Consider the following 18,681-nt stretch of genomic DNA (forward strand, 5'->3'; position numbering starts at 1 on the left):
GCAAGACATGAAGCTGTGGTTTTGTGAGCAATCGAGGCTTGAGTGGCAAGGCTGAGTACTGAGGCCTGCGCTGATTGGTTGCAAAGGCTGAATGCTGTGTGGGTAGTGCTGTAGGCTGAGAGCGATGCACGACTAGCCAGTGACCTCCCAATTGAGTAAGCTTTGCGACTTCTTTCTGGGGTGTTCCTGCGCGGTACAGAACGTTTCGACCAGAGTCAAAGTGGACATCTGATGACGTGAGACGTGAGAGAGAGACCAGGCTGGTGAAGAAAGATGGGATTAGCGCTACTCGTTTCAACGTTGTTGTCTTGATGCCAATTGGTGTTAACAGAGGTATTGTGACTTCTCCCCATGCTTCAATCAACATTTCTGAACCCCCTGCTAGGACAATGTCGTCGTCAGCTGCTGGGGCCTTCCACTGGAATTCAGCAGGGTTGTTGCAGATGTGGACATCAGTGGCAGGATCCAGCGTCCATGAGTGGAGGAGCGGATAGTGTCGGAATGTTAGCTGATTGTTGAATGCGGACGAAAAGACTGCATATGCGTTGTGTATGGATCGGTCTGTAGGCTGATCGCCGGCGTCGATATCGATCGAATCAGGTTCGACTCGCTTATCAGCTTCCTTGCTTTTATGCTTCTTGTGGCGCCGATTCTTTTCCCGAATCTTGTTCAGTAAGCCTCTTGTGTCTGATTTCTCAAATGTCGTAATCTTCTTGGCTTTTTCCGGGTCTTCAACAAATCCTCGTGTTCTGAGAGCTGTGTCAATGTATGGACACTGACCCCAAAAGTGATTGTCTCCACATAGACAGGGCTTTGATAGTGTCTTATTACCTCTTGATCTCTTCTTCTTGTATAGAGATTCTTGGCTATTCAAAGTAGCTCCAAATACACCTCCATGAATGTTTGTCTTCCTTGAGTGTGTCGTTCGATGATAGCGTAGGAAGTTTGCGAGGATAGTAGACAGCTGCGACTGGTTTAGTATAGGCACGTTGCGATTTAAATTCCATGTCTCTTCAGCTTTGAAGATGTTAAATAAGACACTTGCAGCGTATGCAGCATCAACTTGCTTCACAGCTCGTACGAGATCCTTGTGTGCTCGGAAGCCATGTACTTCAGGTAGATCAAGTTGCTTCGCACGGTTGTAGGCTGTGATGAACTCACTGCACTAGTCTTCGATATTCGATCGTCGAGCGTGTAGGACTTTGGCTGCTTCGTACGCCTTTTGAACGCGATATTCTTGATCAGCAGTCGTTGGAGAGTAGAGTTCTTGAAGCGTCTTTATCTGCTCATAGATCGTTGGCTTGTCTTTGATGTGATAGAGTAGATCCTGCTGAATTGTCTTAGTAATGTGTGCTTCAACTTGTCCTAACTTATCTTTCAAGCGTCTGTATTCTTTGATGTCCTTGTAGTAGTTGCTGAGATCCTGATTGTACTGCATGAGAGCCTGTTGAGTAGGCTGAGTTGGTGGAGATCCATCAGCATTGACAGTAGGTGCTGGTCGAACAGGCCTCTCAGGCTTATGGAGTGGAAGATGGATCTGGTCAGGATCAATATACTCCCATACGTCTCCTGCTTCAGCAATTCGCTTGACAACAAAGATCCAGAGTTCCCAGTTGCTTTGGCCTTGGAGGACAATGTCTGAGGTAACAGTGTTATTCGACATGCTGGTGGTGACGCTTGTAGTAAGGTAAGACAGTAGGGTAGATAGGTAGGACGGTTCAATAATAGAGAGAGCGGATTAGGCCGGGCTCATAACTGTAAGTAGATGGTGTGTATTCTGCGTATTCATCACCGAGAGGTCTGTGATCTAAGCTTATATACATAGAGTAGTGGGCTGATTGGCCGCTGAATAGTCCACGCGACCATGCAAGGTACCCTGGGCTTACAGCCTCCGAATCCACCCTTTGCGTCCACCTCAGCAACCGTAGCTGCGGAAGAATCCTCACTGCCAAACATGCAACCACCAAAGCAGCCGCAGACTCGAAGCTCACTTCTGACCTCGGCATCGACCGTGGCTATCCCATCCTCATCACGAGCTGCCTCTGAGGCACCATCTACCAACCCAGCGGCGCCAACTGCCGGTCTGAAGACCAGGCGTGGGATAATCGCCAGCGGTGCTCCCGCTGAACACCTTGCCAGCGCTTTCACAAACTCTAAGGTGTCCTGGCTGGCCAACTGGTATTCCGCCCCACCCCACCAGCTGGCGCCCGGCATGACCTTCGTTCCTCAAAATTACGGCAAGAAATCTGACGAGAATGGTGACTGGACCAAAAATGCCCAACAAGCCGTCAAAGCGGGAGACAAGTACATGCTCAGCTTCGGTGAGCCCGGCACACCCAACGCTCAACTCCACATGGACCCGAAAGAGGCTGTTGACCTCTGGATGGCTAAGATGGAACCGTTTGCCAAGCAAGGCGTCTCCATCGGCGCCCCTGGCACCCTTCAGAACACCCAGGATTTTGAATGGTTGTCCCAATTCCTCAGCCTGTGCAACGAGTGCAGCATTGGTTTCCTCGCGATGCACTGGTATGATAAGGCTGAGCTCAAGAACGTTCAAGGTCTCAAGGACACCCTGAACAAAGCCGCCGCCATCGCTCAGGGCAGGTCTATCTGGCTCGCCAACTTCCAGGCCGATGGCACGCCGGAGGCGCAGCAGGAGTTCCTTGGGGAAGTTATCCCTTGGTTGGATGCCCAGGAGAACATTCAGGCGTACGCATATGTCCCTACCGATTCTTCGACCCCGGGCGCCAGCTATGGCATGGTCGATGACCAAGGCAATCTGAACGCCTTGGGCCAGTTGTACGCTACTTTGTAAATTGGTGGTCGTAAGACTTGGAAAATAGAGGTAGGAGGACTGAGGGGCAGAAAACCAACTTATTAAGAGGAAACATTATGTTTTTATTATTTCCTTTTTGTTCCTTTTTGTTCATTTTTTGTTTGTTTTTGTTGCACAACAATTTGTACCATTTTGATTGTGTTTCATTATGCGAGTAAGCCTAACAAGATAAAATGTCGCAGTACAGTGAGGTTGTGTATAAACAGACTGATATAGTAGTCCTTCAAACGGTTACAGTAACACAATAGCTTCACAGTCAGCCTTCCCTGTCCTCAAGCTATTTAAACACGCAGCCTAGTTCAATTCAACTTCAGTAAACCTCATTTTTCATTACCTGATACTACTGTATCCAGAACCGTCACATAAAACCGCTCTTGAGACTCGAACAATTCCTCAGTATCGGCCATACGACCGCAACCGTCATCGTCACTAGAAGCCTGCTATCTATTGAAAGAGACTGACACCTCTACCTGGTTCACCCAATGTTACAAGCAAGTGGCCGGCAGATTGCTTCTCGGGCTATCCAGCACAACGCGACAACTACCCTCACACGTGCTGCAGGAATGTAAAGAGTCTCTGGAGGGACGCTTAAGAGATGGTGCAGCAGGACTAGCTTACAACGCCATAAAACACATCGGCACTACGAAATCATCGGCCACTCAAGGTACGACGACTTATGATGGTACTGACTGATAGATATGCCGGTGCCTGTGACTGCGCAGCTGCAACGCACTTGACTGGCATCTGCCGCCTTTCACCTAAGGCGTTTATTCCTCCGTGATGTTCGCAAGCCGGGTGCTTGACTGCAATGCGGAAGATGCAGTTCCACGCAACATACATGCTGTTGACAGAGGTATGTAGTGTCTAAGTGCAGGGTAGATCTGACAGACTCGCTGATCCTATATCGGCGACTCTACAGAAACTGAAATGGAAGGATTAGCTTGCCATTATCGCCTTTGGCTCTATATCTCTTATGATCACGCTTTATGCAACAACTCTGGTCACTTTCCTTCTAGCAAAGCCGAAATAGTTAGGCTAGGACAGTCCTTATGCGACATACGCCAAGACGGTGGCAGACGCCATCTGACCAGGTAAGTCTTACCTGCCCACCTCGACCATGTCTTTAGGTTCGAGTTCGTCAGCCCAACAGCAGGAGTATTAAACAACGCATCACGGGCACATGCGTGAGCATTAACTAGTGTAAGCGCTGGTGCAGTCAGCCTCCCCCTTAGCAGACAAGCAAGAGCCTTGCCCACCATGGTAATGAATTTTGGCTCCGCGTGCTGATCCGCATATGATGATGTAAGAGATACGGCGAATGATTCATTAGTGTGTCGGTGTCATCAAACGAGTCACCGACTCCACCATCAAATCGGCAGCAGGACAGCACCGAGCACCGAGCACCGAGCACCGAGCACCGAGCACCGACCATAATGCCCACAAGTGGAGCTAAGAAAAGTTGCTACACTGGTACGTGTCAGGTTGATGCTCATCGTACCCAGAAAAGAACCATGACCATATAGCCGCTTTCTATTGGCATTTTCCGCCAACTCAGAAGTGAACATCTGGATCGTTCAAATTAACGGTTATGTTGGAGAGAAGAACTCCACCTTTTCCCGTTGATAGCTGGGTTCTGGAGATGAGCATGAGCGCTCCACTGTGAAACTCTTAGGCCTTGTTGGGCGTATTGAAGACACTCAATTTCTTTCATAGCCTGGCAATTCAAGTCGTTGGGCGCAAACGCTCTTTAGCACAGCAGTCTCAACACCAGAGTTGTCAACAATCAATCAGATCGGCATGATTGGCTCCTATCTAGGTATAATACTTTCCTAATCGAGGCAATGCTAACCTAGGTAGGAACCAATCATGCCGATCTGATTGATTGTTGACAACTCTGGCAATACAGCCAACACGATTGGATCGCAGCATCTTATGCGCAGAGCAGCTGGCCAGATTACAAGCCACAGGAGCTGTAATGAAGTTCACATTGGCACAAAGGGACGATTTCATTTAGAAAGCGTATTGCATACGCTAGTTGGCTTCAGGATATTACGCCAGCATTTAGTGGCCAGTCCATATGACTTATGTGAGAGATAAAGGCCGACGTAGGAATGGAATACGGTCGAGTACTTGATCTAACGAGTCTTGCTGGTTGATGGCATCAGTCAAGAGACCAGTGAGCGATACAACCCGTCGAATGTCTTCAATGTATCATCAGTCAATAATCTGGACCGAGCGAGCGACGCGAAGATCTGCCAAGAGAATTGGCTAGAGGTGACATTATCCCGATGAGCTCGCACGGAGGAAACGTCTGGATGAGAATGAAACATGGCTTTGTAGGTCTCTCCCCTGAATACGTGGTCTACAACGAGGCGGGACAGCCGAAGCAATGCAGGGAGTGTTATTGTGGGACAGAACAGCAGAGTCCGCAGGACGCAACGAGAAGATGTGCCGGACACATTGTGACGTAGTGCACAAGCGTGCGCACCAGAACACAAACACATCGCATAATGATCTTTCGAACAAGAATTTTCGAAAGTACATCCTTTTAGGCAAGGCCAACATAGACTAGATGCAGAATTATGATGTTTGGTTGGCATGCACATCTACCTGATCCGCCGGCTCGCCCACGGAAGACCATGGCGGGCCTAGACGCGACAAATCGGCAAACCCATACTGGCACCATCGGTGCCAGCCAAACGTCCCGCCAACAACTCAGGGCACGGTTGGGGTCAGGGGTGAGCACAAGTATTGGTGTGTGCATATCACATGTTAAACACTAGCTCCGGGAAAAGCGGCTTCAGCGGGCCTACAGCAACTCTTTTGACAGCTACTCGTTGCAGAACCCAATGAGCTGACCGGACTATCTCCCCTGCAATGTTACATGATGCCGTAGTGCGGGCAATTTCGCTAACGTACGAGAGTACTAGCTATTCTGGTGTTTTCGCTGGATGTACGGCGCCTGTGAACAAGCTACGTTAGAGTGACCATCACAATCAAACAATAAGCCCCTCACTCTTCTCATACCACACGTACGTAAAGTCACTAGGATGTCTCACGGAAGCATGCGTTCGACTGATTAACCACCAAGAGCTCATGTGAGCCAATACAGCACGACATTCAACTTGCGATCACAAGTAAAAAGGTAACTTCTACAACCTCGTCCATATCTCTAACCCCCCAAACATGACTGACGATGGAACCACTGCTTATGCCTCACCTCAAGCTCCTCGTTCCGTCAGACATCAAACCCAGATAAAACTGCTCGGATTGATAAGACGGCCGTTTCGAGGGAGAAAGAGATCAAGCCAATCCGTTGTGTTCGTTAGAGACGTAGACGACGGTCAAAGAGTAGATGACAACAAGCAGCAGAACCTACTTCTACTGCAAGGCCAAGGACAGAAGGATAGCTTCCAAAGATCTTGTGAGTAATCCACTTTTGACATTACAAAATCGGTGGCTAATAAGACCCTGCAGTCAAAATCCTTAAACACAGTACCTCCAGCCCTTCCGGCTTCCACCATCTTACGCATATCGATCAGAATCACTCTACCGCTCCAGAAGAAGACTCAGGGCAGGACTCCATCGCTGGTTTGTCAACGGCATACACCTCGCAGGCTATCACTTGCAACGTAGTTGGCACAAAGACTAGTCAACTTCGTCTAAATGGCTCTTCGTCTGACGAGGTGGTAAACGAAGGGACTGGGAGATTGAAGACAATTCCTAGTTCGATTCCACTCCCGCTCGATGTGGAGTCGCACTTTGAATGTCAAACCCCAGACTGTATCATGCAGAGAGCGAATATCAGACAACCCCTTCATTTCACCAGATCTGTAGAGAGTTTCTCTCAGCCAGCCATCCACACGCGACTGTATTCTTGTTCGAATTTCGGTGCAGATCCGCCTCGAGAATGGTCGCTTGTGTCCGTCACGCCTTCACGGGGCAGAGATCCACCAAGCTCATCCTATTTTAATCGCACAGCGGTTCTATGCCACGTGTCCCTGCCGGGTTCCGTAGCAACTGCGAAGCAACTGTCTGGGATCCGCGACTGCGCAAATAATATTGGACATGCTCTTACAACCCTAGATTCTGCCACTTGCGCCGTAACGCAGTCATTCAGCTTCCACTTCGAGGGTACGATCGAGAATCAGGAAAGGATCGTAGGCCTGGAAGCCGCACCGCAACCGGTCCTGCGAGCAACAAGCCCTGCGAGGCTATCTGTTACTTGCAACGAGAGAGCCTCCGTTACACGACGTATACCACAGATGCCGGATGTTGTGAACTCATCAAACCAAACCTGTAAACACCCTGCTCGAAGGTCATCCTCCATAAGACGCAAGTCAGGACCACAGCCAGCAATTGCAGGATCTTGGGAAGACGAAGTCGATTACATCTATGAGAATTCTTTGGAAGCCACCTGCGAGTTTGACTGGAGCCGTGCCTTCACCGATAAGAATTTGTGACCGCTAGTGATAGGAGTGGGTCGGGGTATAAGATAGTGACAGCGACTTAGGATAGAACAGATGTAATGCTCTAGAGTGTAAGGTACTACAGGTAGTGATAAGTTCCAAAGTAGATGAGTGTGCGCGCTAGCCTGGGCGAGCCTCAGCAGGCGAAGCCGAGGCTTGCAACGGGCTTCCGAGGTATACCAGACACAGCCGGCAGTTTGAGATCGATCGGTTCAGTGACTGGTTCGCGCCATCTCCAGAGCTCGCACGGCAGTATCGCATTCCACCACTACCTATGCAATGGAAGCATGGATTGGTACTTACTGTCAATCAATTAAGTCGTCCATCTCAATGATACGCCGCAGCACCATGACCTTCAGAGATGGAAACACGCCTTCCATAAGTTACTAGCTCTCCACGAAGACATTCATGGCCTTTTGTATCAGCCTCACCGTCCTCCTCAACAACCTCATTTCCTCTGCTGCCAGAATGCTTTGGTGTTGCGGTGGCGGCGCGTTGAGATTACGCGCTAAGCTGAATTCAGTAAAGATTCTCCACGTTACGCCCGTTGACCTATCCGCGACCTAGCCATTGAAGCTCGGTCCCACGATATCCCCGCATTAACCTTAGAGACTGAAGCCGCTAGGCATGCCGCCAAACGGAGCTATATCGGACTGAAGCACACCCTGTGCTAAGGTTGTATTTACGCTTCTCATCCGTCACCCACGCCTGCCAAGCTGTGTTGGCTTTGATGGACGTTCGTACTTCCCCGAATATGCGAAACTCATGGCCTTGTGATGGCTGCGCTCTCCGAAAGGTGAGGTGCGATGGCATGCAGCCCTGCAGGGAGTGTCGCACGCGTGCGCTGAACTGCACATTTTTTCGTGTTCCAAAGAAGAGGGGGCCTAAGGGGCTTCGGCCATCGACGGCGCGAAAGATTGTGCGAGATATCGACGAACTCAAAGGGAAAGAAATGATTCGGCTCGGGGGGAAACCGATAAGATCTCATGTGGACCAGTGGGCCAACGCCAACACAACCAATGCTGCTTACTACGACAAATCATTAGCCGGACTCGATGACACAGGCGGCGATGTTGGGAATGGGATGCACTCACCAGACTTCTCGTGCGGGATCGCCTACAAGTACCAAAATCTCCCGTTCAAGAGCTACTGCCGATACATCGAAGTCTTCCGGCGGCGCCTCTACGTTGTCTGGCCGGTTGTTGACTGTGACGCTCTTATCGCTCGGTTAAGGGGTCGAGATGATGATTACGAAACCCACGCTCTTGCTGCGGCTTTGTGCTCTGCAGTGATCGCTCAGCTACGGCTTCCAGAGCACACCGCATCAGTTGACGGTGTTTCGTCCCACCACTTTGCACAGGATGCAAAGCACTTTCGAACCCTGTTTGACTATCGGGAGACGTATTCCATGTTTTCTCTATTGACATCGTTCTTTCTTCACATCTACTACGCCAACACGGAAATGCTGCGTACTGCAGGACTGCTACTGAGGGAATGCATTACGTACGCGCAGGGGCTAGCACTCGACCAGAGCTCAACTTATAGCTCACTCAAAGCAATAGAGCGAGCTTCAAGTCTCCGGGTGTTCTGGCTGCTCTTTGTTTCTGAAAGGTGGGATACGCCGGTGGAGTCTCGCCTGATATGCGTTGACCATGGATATAGGACGTTCTGTGCCGAGAACGGATTGGCACCGATACTTGTTGCAATCGAAGAGTTGCCCCTTCAAGAGAAGGAGAGCAATGAATCTAGCAGACCGATTCTAGCATTCGTATGCTTGATAAAGCTTTTCATACACCTCGAACACGACTTCATGACCACCCCGTCACCAACTATGCCGCTCCAATCTGAAGAATTGGGGAAACATAAGCTCTCTCTGTATCAGTCCAACCTCAACTTCTGCACGGAAGCCGAGTCTTTTGACGAGGCTCAACGAGTCGACCTTTTTGTCACACGGCAATGGATCCGGATCCTGCTTTGGGAGTATACCATCAGGCGCTTCTCCATGTCCTGTAGATTAGAAGATCAGGCATTCTCCTTGTTGTTGCCAATCACTATTGCGCATGAGATGCTGAGCCTCTTCCACGCCGTATCCGAGAGCTCCATTCAGCTGCACGGTTATGGGATGGTATGAAAACTCTTTCAAACCTGGGATCAAGCACCGCTAATCAAGGAGCAGGAATTGAAGGTCTTCCGAACGGCAGACTCTCTCCTGGACACTCTGGCTTGCATACCCCTAGCAAGGTGCAGCAACGCAATGGTTGTAGGGCCCAGAGACATTTTGCATTCCTTAGAACGGGTGTTGTCTACAATTGGAGGACCTAACTCTTCGTTTTTAGCACGCACGCGGCAGCGCATGGCGGTCATGGAGCTTCCAGTCAGCTCTTCGTCTTGGCTCGCTCTCCCCACGACACCAGATGATGGGGATGCGGGGTCTGACAGAGGGCAATGGGACGCGAGAGACTTTGCCCAGGGCGATGACGCCTATATTGCAGGGTGACATAGGTCATGCTGAATAGAATAGACCACCAGTTATGGGGAACCTAATGAAGAAAGGCTACCACTAGTAGCATCTAGCCACTGTGCAGATTGTTGATCCACTGCTAGGTTACATGATGTTTGTTGTCTTTGACGGATGAGGAAGTTGCCCCGCACTTGTGGTGTGCTGGTGTCGATGCTAAGAGGTTGACGAATCGCAGGACCCAGCACAGGATAAAATTTTCGCTTTAATTCTGGAACCTCGAATCTGCTAACCTGGTAAAGCGAAGTGAGGGGCCCCGCATTCTGAGTCAAGCGGGTCTGTACATGGCGAACGGAGATTAATAGCGTAAGGGGGACTGTCACCCGAGCAGGGAATTGATTGTTCGCTCGAGTGTTAGCGGGAATTTTCGAAAGAAAGCGGTATAGAGGCATGCCTTGGCAGGAGTTGTGACGTTTCATCATGGCAGAGGGGAGGATGGTCGTCGGACTTACAGAGGGGAAGGGCATGGGTTCTTTCCATCCATTCTCTACAAGGCCTACTACCGGCGGTAATGGAAAGAGGCAAACGCAGATATAAAGCGGAGTGAAAAGCACCATCTCTCGAGTATCCAAGGTCACGCTACTGCTTCTGCAACAGCACACACGCATCAAAGTGTGGTTGCCAGCTGTTGCCAGCAACGACGTCGTCACTCATCTAGTATTCTCCTTTTGTCCCAAGCAAGCCCACTACACCTCAAACCAAAGATGGTCTTCTCGATCAAGACTTTGGTCGCGTTAATTGCCGGGCAAGCCTAGTTGGGCCAGCTCGCGGCTGCCAAATCTGTGTACTGTCACTACATGGTCAGAACAAATCGCCATTCTACCTTTGTGATTCAAGACTAACGTACAAGTAAGGTTCAACCTGTCACGCCAGGTAGCGGTCACGCCGAACTGGACATCGACCAGGCAAGGAGTCTTGGAATTGAGGCCTTCGCGTTGAACGTTGGCCAGCCTGACGCAGACTGGGCTAGGAGCACGATCGGGCAACTTTTTGCCCATGCCAGCAGATCGGACTTCAAGCTCTTCTTCAGCCTTGACTTCTATCAGAACGGGGATATCAACGCTTACAACGGCATTCTGACCGACTTTCTGGGCCATCCTGCCTACCTCAGAGCCGGCCCTTATAACCATCCTGTTGTTAGTACGTTCAGCGTCGGGCAATATGGGCCAGAGCAATTCCGGGACTGGAAGGTAAATAGCTGGGGCAACTCGATCTACTTTATTCCGAATGCCGATCGGTCGGTCGGCTACAACAACCCCCCATCATGGTTTGAAGCGTGGAATCAGGCCGTTGAGGGTGTCTTCGGGTGGGAGAGCGCCTGGCCCGAGTCGGGAACTTCTCCCGCAAATGTCAGCGATGCGGTTGATATTGCCGTGCAGAATGCTGCTCACAGGAACGGAAAGACTTACATGGCTCGTGAGTAACCCCGGGGGCTTCTTCCCAGCTCCCCTTGTGCCGTGCTCAAACCTCAATAGCGCTGTCTTCTCTGCAATACAAGGACTGCTGCGGTGCCAATTACTACCGGATCGGTGAGGCCAACCTCCCAGAGAAGATGATGCAGCTCCTCAACCTTAACCCCGACTTTGTGGAGATCTTGACGTGGGTGAGTAGCGCCGCTAGCCCATCTTTCAGCTGTTATCATCAGCCTCATCCTGACATAGTACTTTAGAATGACGCCGGCGAAAGTCACTATATCGGCAACAATTGGCCTGAAGGTCTGACGCCGGAGATGCTCGCGTATTCCAACAACGAAGAATGGTCGCACCGTGCCTGGCAGCCTCTTATCGCATCATGGATTGCGGCCTACAAGTCTAACAAAGATTCTGGGGGCATGACTCCGCCTGCCGGCTCCCAGGCTATTGGAGCCATGTGGTACCGCACCATTCCAACAAATGCGCCTTGCGCAGGCGGCCGCAAGCCCGACAACTGGCAGTCCGCTCTCGACGCTGTCAACTACGCCGTTGTCGTCGCGCCTGATAGTGCTGGCATTGTAATTCGCGTGATTAGCGCCGGCCAGGTGATCAGTGAAAAGCGTGCTGCTGCAGGTTTGAACTATGGCTCCGTTCCAGGTATGAGGCTTGGCTCTCAAAGAATCGAGCTGGTTAACGGTGATTCTGTGGTTCAGGTAGCGGCCGGTTCAAAGGACGTGGTTGCGGATGACTCTGCGTGTAACTTTAACTATCAGGTCGTCGAACTTAAATGACCATTCCAAATAACTAGGTGAGGCTGAAAGGGGGAATCTAGATAGGCGAGCACGCAATTGTTGCGCTGTTACGCTGCCTCATACCAAAGCTGTCAAGTAGGACGAATGAACTTGTCAAGGTTTATACATTTTCTCCTTCTCGTGTGGCATTTACGCAAAAACCAACTTCCTTCCCTCCACGTCAGATTCCCTGGTTATGTCACGCACCTATAGAAGAGGTGTTTAGCCCTTGACAATTTCTATTTCTCCACAAGCTGAGGGGGGAAATAGCGAATAGTCACCCACTAAAGAACGTTGAAGGCTAGCACGACTGGTTTTTCTTTGCGCAAAGGGGCTTCTGACCCAACTTACATTAGCTCGAACAGTATGACTATGGTACTTTGACTTCATCCCGCATCTCAACCATAACTTCGCCAGATACGAGATCAGAGGCCAAAGTCCTTGGCGTACAAAAAGATCTCAGTTATATCTTACAGAAGATTCAGTAAGTCTGTTATATTGGTCGGCTGATCGGCCAAGCAGTTAGTTCTCAGATATTATGGCGCTACCGCAAGGTTGAGAACGTAAGCATTGACGTGGAAAGATGAATGTGAACATCTGCGACCAAAAGCGATATCAGAACACTTTTACTGTCGGAGTATAATTCTCCAACCTCGCTCCCTAACCTGGGCATACTAGCAACTGTGCTGCCTTGTCGTCAAGTATCAGCCAAAAGCAGCTACATCGCTGGGTCAAGCAACCTTTGTCTAATCTAGGGCTTCTAGGCTGCCCCACTTTGACCGCGGCCGAGCGTGATAATTCCATGATCTTCCAGACCTTGTGCTTAAGCCTCCTCCTCAATCTAACAATCCAGAGTCAATACTTGTACCCTTTTGGGTTTAACTGGACGCTGTAAGGTCTATGTAAGAGGATCTTAAGATTTAACGACAGTTCCACTAGGCCGACAAGATAGACTCCTTTCCCCCCTCAATTTCGCTATTCGATATGTTTTAGTGGCATTTAACCCCTCCGTGGGTCAACCGCTTTTGAAGGGCAGGATTGGAGCGAAAAATTCTAGCTTCGCACTGAGTTCCTTAGCGACTCGACTGATGTCGAGATCTGCATACAACAAATGCGGGGCAGCTACTACGCACCGTCGTGTACGGCAGACATTAGGTAAATTGGCATTAAATGGAGAAATACATTTCGCGCAGAGTCCATTAGCTGACAAGACTTTCGTTATCAGGGTTCCTACTGCCTGGAAGTTCATCTTATGCGAGATGACTCACATTACGATTTATACTAGAATTAGGTCGATTTAGACAAGAGTACTGGGGGTGTTGATGACGAAACGATTGCACCTGATTGCCCACTTTCAGTAGTCTAGGGGCGAACACGCTCCCGCTCTGCTCCTGGCCGACTGCGACGATGACTTTGCTCACTTGCATCAACAGGTCCGATTTCGGCTCTGGGGAGCAAAACAAAGAATAGTACTTAGATGATTTGGTAGTTAGAGTTTCATAGTTCTTGTGCTGACTATTATTCATCTCCACCACGATCTGTATGCAGACTATATCGCCCAGTGCTGCCATGTACATGCATACAAAAGGATAATGAGTAATCCACCGAACCGCTGGACCAATTGAGGACTAAGGACGATGTCAACATTGTTTTTCACGCCATATATTCCGAATCTCTTTCTTCCTTTCCTCTCTTTTCATCCCCGTCCTCTCTTTTCATCCCCGTCCTCTCTTACATTATCATCCCTTCCATTGTCTTCCCTTCCCTTTTCTAATTTTGCCGCGCCCAGACTTGCTATCAGTCAGTTCGATCGACAGACTGAAAACCTAATAAAGCTAGTTTCCGGTCGGGATTTCCTGTTCAGATTTTCAGTCTGTCGATCGAACTGACTGATAGTAAGTCTGGCCGCGCCATCAGTCCCCAGCGCTGAGCCCTGCTTCGCCCGTCCTTGTGAATAACTTCCTGGTCCTTTCGCTCCATTCGGTATATGGAATCTTCGGTCCACGCGCATGATACCATAGATATACACCGTTAGAATCTCGACACCGAAGTTCACTATGTAGAACGCCGCTTTATGGAAATACATTGGAAGAGGTTGGGCTCGAAGGACGGAGTGGAGCCAGGAAGTGCCGCAGCGGTATGAGGCGCCAAAGCAGATGAGCGTAGTGCCGGTTAAGAGGACGGCGACTTTGGTGCGAAGCTGGCCGTGGCCAAACGTATCCTGTGGTTGCTCTCGGGGGACGGCGAATGTGATGGCTAGGATTGGGATGGGTAGGAAGGAGACGATAGTTAGAAAAGTGGCGCTGTAGAGCTGGAGATCGCGGTCGATTGTTCGAGTTCTTGGGCGAAGGGTGTAGACCGATTGAACGGTAGCGATGATGACGATGGCGAGGGTGAGAGCAATGAGAATGTATAGGAGGATTAAAACGATGGATGGAATACGGTGCCAACCGAAGTTTGGATGTAGCGAGCGCACTACTCGCTGTGTCCAGAGCAGGTTGACGATGAAGATTATAAGAACACCAGCTGCGACGAAGATCTGAGCGGCGATGGCGAGTTGGATGTCAGCTGGTAGCGAGACTGAAGCTATTCGCAGGATGCAAGTTACTGTTCGGGCCATACAGAAGCCTGTCGTCCATGTATCAGTGTATCTCCCTCTTTAAATAGGTAGTCCTGCTCCAATTCGCAACATGGGGAAATTTACCAAACAGGAAAGCGGAGAACAGAAACTTGTGTCCTCGTCGTCTATTCAACTGGAATATCGTCATGTGTATGGCGGCACCGCCAATGAATAGAGCGAGAAAGACGGACGTTATGGGTACGTCGATATGTTTTTCTGACGCGCCCCCGAGGGACCATGCCTGGGATATGTATGGTGGACCTTGGGTCATCTATCTAAGGTCAGGGAAGACTGCGCACAAGGTTGGCGGATACGTACTTTGGAGGTAGGTCTTCCGCCTTGTGTTGCTAGATTGCGGTCTATTTAGGGAGGTTATGTGATTCTATTCCTGTAATGTGGCTCTTGCTAATAGAAGACTGAGTGCGTGTTAACGTCAGTGGTGTCCAGAGGTTATGTAGGGCACGGTCGCACTAGATCTCCCAGTGTAGCCCTGCATTTCGATTCTATTGTGGCTACAGGGACGCAAGGAAGCGGCTGTAGTATGATACCAGTCCCGCTCTTCGCACGAACACACGATGTGACTCCCTTCGCTTGACCACGGTGGTGCCGTAGAGACCGACTGAGATACCACGCAAGCTCCAGACCCTTGGCAGGTCGGAGGATCGGCAACCTGCTCATGAGGCCGAAGAGCGAGGTGGCAATGGCACGTGTCTACCTGCAGAGGGAAAAACTACGAGGATGAGATAATCATACTACTGTCAAGTCACTGATTCTCCTAGAGGACAAGAAATGGTGGCGTCCAGGGGTGAACAGTGTCAAAAAGCGGATAGTCGGCGGCCGAAAGGTCCGTGGACCGAGACGTCCGCGGCCTAAAGTTCGTTCAACTACCCAATTGGGTGCCACTTTCGAATTCTGCGTTATTAATTACTTTGATGCCTAGTGAACTGGTGGCTAGGCCGGGTTAAAGTTGCCCCTTTTCTACATGTTACCTTAATAATGCATCCATCATAACTATGGCTGCAGTCCCTTTCGCGATCGACGTCGAAAGTGGAGCCTATGCATCGAGCGAACGCAGAGACTTCGAAGCGGTCTTCGCACGACAAGCGTTGATGTTAGTGAGACGTCGTTTAGGCACTCAAGCGCTGAAAGACCTTCCCCAAGAAGAAATCGCCGCTGCCGATGAATATTGGAAAAAGATGTCTGCTGAATCGGATGGGAAGTTTCGCCCATCCCGCGTCGCAGTCTCCAAACGAGGACTCACTACCAAAGACTTCTTTACCTGCTTCATTCCGAACGGCTACATGGTTACCGAGGAGAAGATTGCTGCTCATCCAGAGCACCGGGTCGTTCAAGGCAAGCCAGGACCCCGGGAAATATATGTGCTGGAAACGGTGGGAGACAAGGTGTCGCAGTTTACGATGGTTGATGATGGAAATGCTGCAGGGTTTGTCACCAACGACCCAAATTATCCTACAAAAATGACTGGCAGGTTGATTATGGAAGGAGGGATCCAGATCGGCGAGGTGTACCATCAGTTCAAGGACCATGAAGATGGAAAAGGGTTCGATGCAGATCTGGCGATCTATTTTCCGGCTGCGTGCGACGACGATCTTATTGACTGCCATCGTCAGCATCTGCTCGTGGAGTTCAGCAACTGGTTTGAGGACGCATACAAGCGGGCTGCTAGGAGAACTTAGTAGTGTAGTGGCTAGCAAAAGACGCTCGATTCGTCGAGGTCGTTGGTCGCATCAGGTTCTATGTAAGCCTAGGACCACATCACATGACTGCTCAGCAGGCATGACTAATGCGTCTGACTACTTAAGAGCTCAGATCACACACTTGTCCATACACAGAACAATACACTCATACATGAGACCCAATACTAGTGCCACCCCATGCTTACATTCTACGTGGGAGAACTTTGGGTTTATCGATGTGGTTGACTAGCAAAATTCGGTGCCACAACGCTAGTCAGTGATCAGTATGGATGAAAGTTGGCTTCATACGTGGATTCCATCCAATTTCATCTCATCCATGGATTTCCATGGAATTGTCCACCTTGCCAAGGTTATTTATACTTTGTCAACGTTATCTTTTGGTTCAAACAACGCATTTAGCGCTGATTCTGATCTAGTTAGTTCTATCAGAACGTGGAGCTACTCAATCGTGTTTGAGAGTGACTATTTACACTTTCCTGGGAGGAGTGGCCCTCTCTCGAAGTTACCCACCTCGAGGCTGACTGTGGAGAGATTCCTCAAATGTCGTAGTTGAACGCCTATTGCCGTCTTCGTATCATTGCGAGCCTCTCAATACCTGGTGATGGTTACCTGTCACACGGTTGGGTGCGGGTATTGTAGACAGAAAAGTTAGAAGAGAGTGTATGTGTTTTATTGTTTGTAGCATCCTAGCTCAGCTTATATGGAGGTCATCGCACGGCGTTATTAGTAATAAGGTTCATGTTCCCGAAAGCGCTTGGCCTGCGACATTACCTATCTCCACAAGCTTACGGTTACCCCAGTTCGCGAAGCAGATGGCCGCTTTACGGTTTCTGATCTTACCTAGAGTCTGCCTTGATATGTCAATCCGCCTCATTGACTGGACGAGGAACGATATCGGTCTTGCGTAACGCAAGTAGGTACTTGATGTCAGCCAATACCAGACTGTGGATACTGGATGCTCTTCGGGGTTAATTGCATTAATCCAGCTTGATTGTATACTACCGGGGACAGTCTCATAGATGAGGCTTGGCGGCAGGTATGATCCATCAGCCCACACAGCAACTATGAGGGTAATCCAATCATGATTGCCATCCTGAATAGCTGCTCTCACTGCCTTAGTCTTCCACAACTGTCGGCTGAAGATCCTCTTCATCTTTGACAGCACATCGACCATGAAGCCCTTCTCATCCACATTGTATATGTGACAAGGTTCAATGCCATACTCGTTGATCTTCTGCTGTAGAAGGTCGAAGTAGAGCATGTACTTTGCTTCTGGATCAGCCTTGTGGCGGTTGCTGTCCATAGCAGTGGCCCATTGTGATATGAGACTGATCTTGTTGCGCTTGAGAAAGCGGGTAACCCAGCTCTCGGAGACTGATGTTTAAGCTATAGCTGCTGCTGAATTTTGCATCATACACCTTGTAGGAGGTACGCCTCGCTTTGTAAGTAATTCTATATATCGTACAAGCTCCCGCTTCTGTTATGGGTTTAGCTTGTGATGGTTGGGTCCTACTGTTGCGGGGGACGTTGTAACAGCCTGGTGCCTCTGCAACAGTGTAGAACGCTCAGCACCATGTTTATCAGCCATCTTCTTGTCATTCGAACGCTTTCTAGGCTTCAGCAATCCTATTTCTTTAATGGCGAGCGCAAAGCCCCAAATAATTGAGTCTCCAACTTCACAGGCAGCGTATGGGAATGGGATGAGCATACCCAAGAATACTGCCTCCACCTTCGCTGCTCCGAGCAGCCCGACACCAACTGGGACATCGTGGAGACCCGCCAAGCCATATGCAAGTCCGCAAACAGCACAATGATCTCCTTGTGCACGGGCAGTACAATGACTTGGACGTTGAGAATCAGGATTTCTTCGTCTTTAGCAAGATGTGGCAAGGGGGAGAAGGCCGTGTGCGTTCGCAATTTTACGGATAAGAGGAAGGGGTTGGATTTTCCAGAAATGGTGAAGGGGTAGAAGATGGGGTTCCTGGTTAGTAGTGTGGACGGGTGTGTCGAAAGGGAGTTGGCGGCTTTTGAGGGGAGGATTTACTGAATTGCGTAGATACCTTGGAGTAAAGTGGGAGGCCATGCCTCCTTCAACGAGTTGCTTACGCATTGACTAGGGTCACGAACGTTATCGCCGCTTGCAGTCAGAAAAGCCTGAAGTAATGTGTTGAACCTGACTTTACTGCGTTTCTATTTTTCCAAGCTATGGGTTACCGAGAGTAGCGACCTACATCGACAAACGGCGCGGGATGTTGTTCCAAGTAGCCAACTGCCCACTCCGCGCCTCCGGTCTCGGCGCCTCCTCATGTTGCGTTTG

At 49.9% G+C, this 18,681-nt stretch overlaps 3 protein-coding genes across 3 annotated transcripts; all 3 read left to right on the forward strand.

Annotated features, from left to right (window-relative positions):
• Positions 1-1,954: 1,954 nt before the first annotated feature.
• ALTATR162_LOCUS141 (uncharacterized protein) lies at positions 1,955-2,815 on the forward strand (the record flags this gene model as incomplete). Its single annotated transcript, XM_043307734.1, has 1 exon — positions 1,955-2,815. The coding sequence occupies one exon, from the start codon at positions 1,955-1,957 to the stop codon at positions 2,813-2,815; it is 861 nt and encodes a 286-aa protein (XP_043163669.1).
• Positions 2,816-9,136: 6,321 nt separating this feature from the next.
• ALTATR162_LOCUS142 (uncharacterized protein) lies at positions 9,137-12,026 on the forward strand (the record flags this gene model as incomplete). Its single annotated transcript, XM_043307735.1, has 4 exons — positions 9,137-9,430; positions 10,678-11,239; positions 11,299-11,426; positions 11,493-12,026. 4 exons carry the CDS (start codon positions 9,137-9,139, stop codon positions 12,024-12,026), a joined length of 1,518 nt encoding a protein of 505 aa, XP_043163670.1.
• A 3,633-nt stretch (positions 12,027-15,659) lies between these two features.
• On the forward strand, positions 15,660-16,343 carry ALTATR162_LOCUS143 (uncharacterized protein; the record flags this gene model as incomplete). Its single annotated transcript, XM_043307736.1, has 1 exon — positions 15,660-16,343. The coding sequence occupies one exon, from the start codon at positions 15,660-15,662 to the stop codon at positions 16,341-16,343; it is 684 nt and encodes a 227-aa protein (XP_043163671.1).
• Positions 16,344-18,681: the final 2,338 nt, after the last annotated feature.

This window comes from Alternaria atra (assembly GCF_907166805.1).
Source record: "Alternaria atra isolate CS162 genome assembly, contig: 18, whole genome shotgun sequence".
Lineage (NCBI taxonomy): Eukaryota > Fungi > Ascomycota > Dothideomycetes > Pleosporales > Pleosporaceae > Alternaria > Alternaria atra.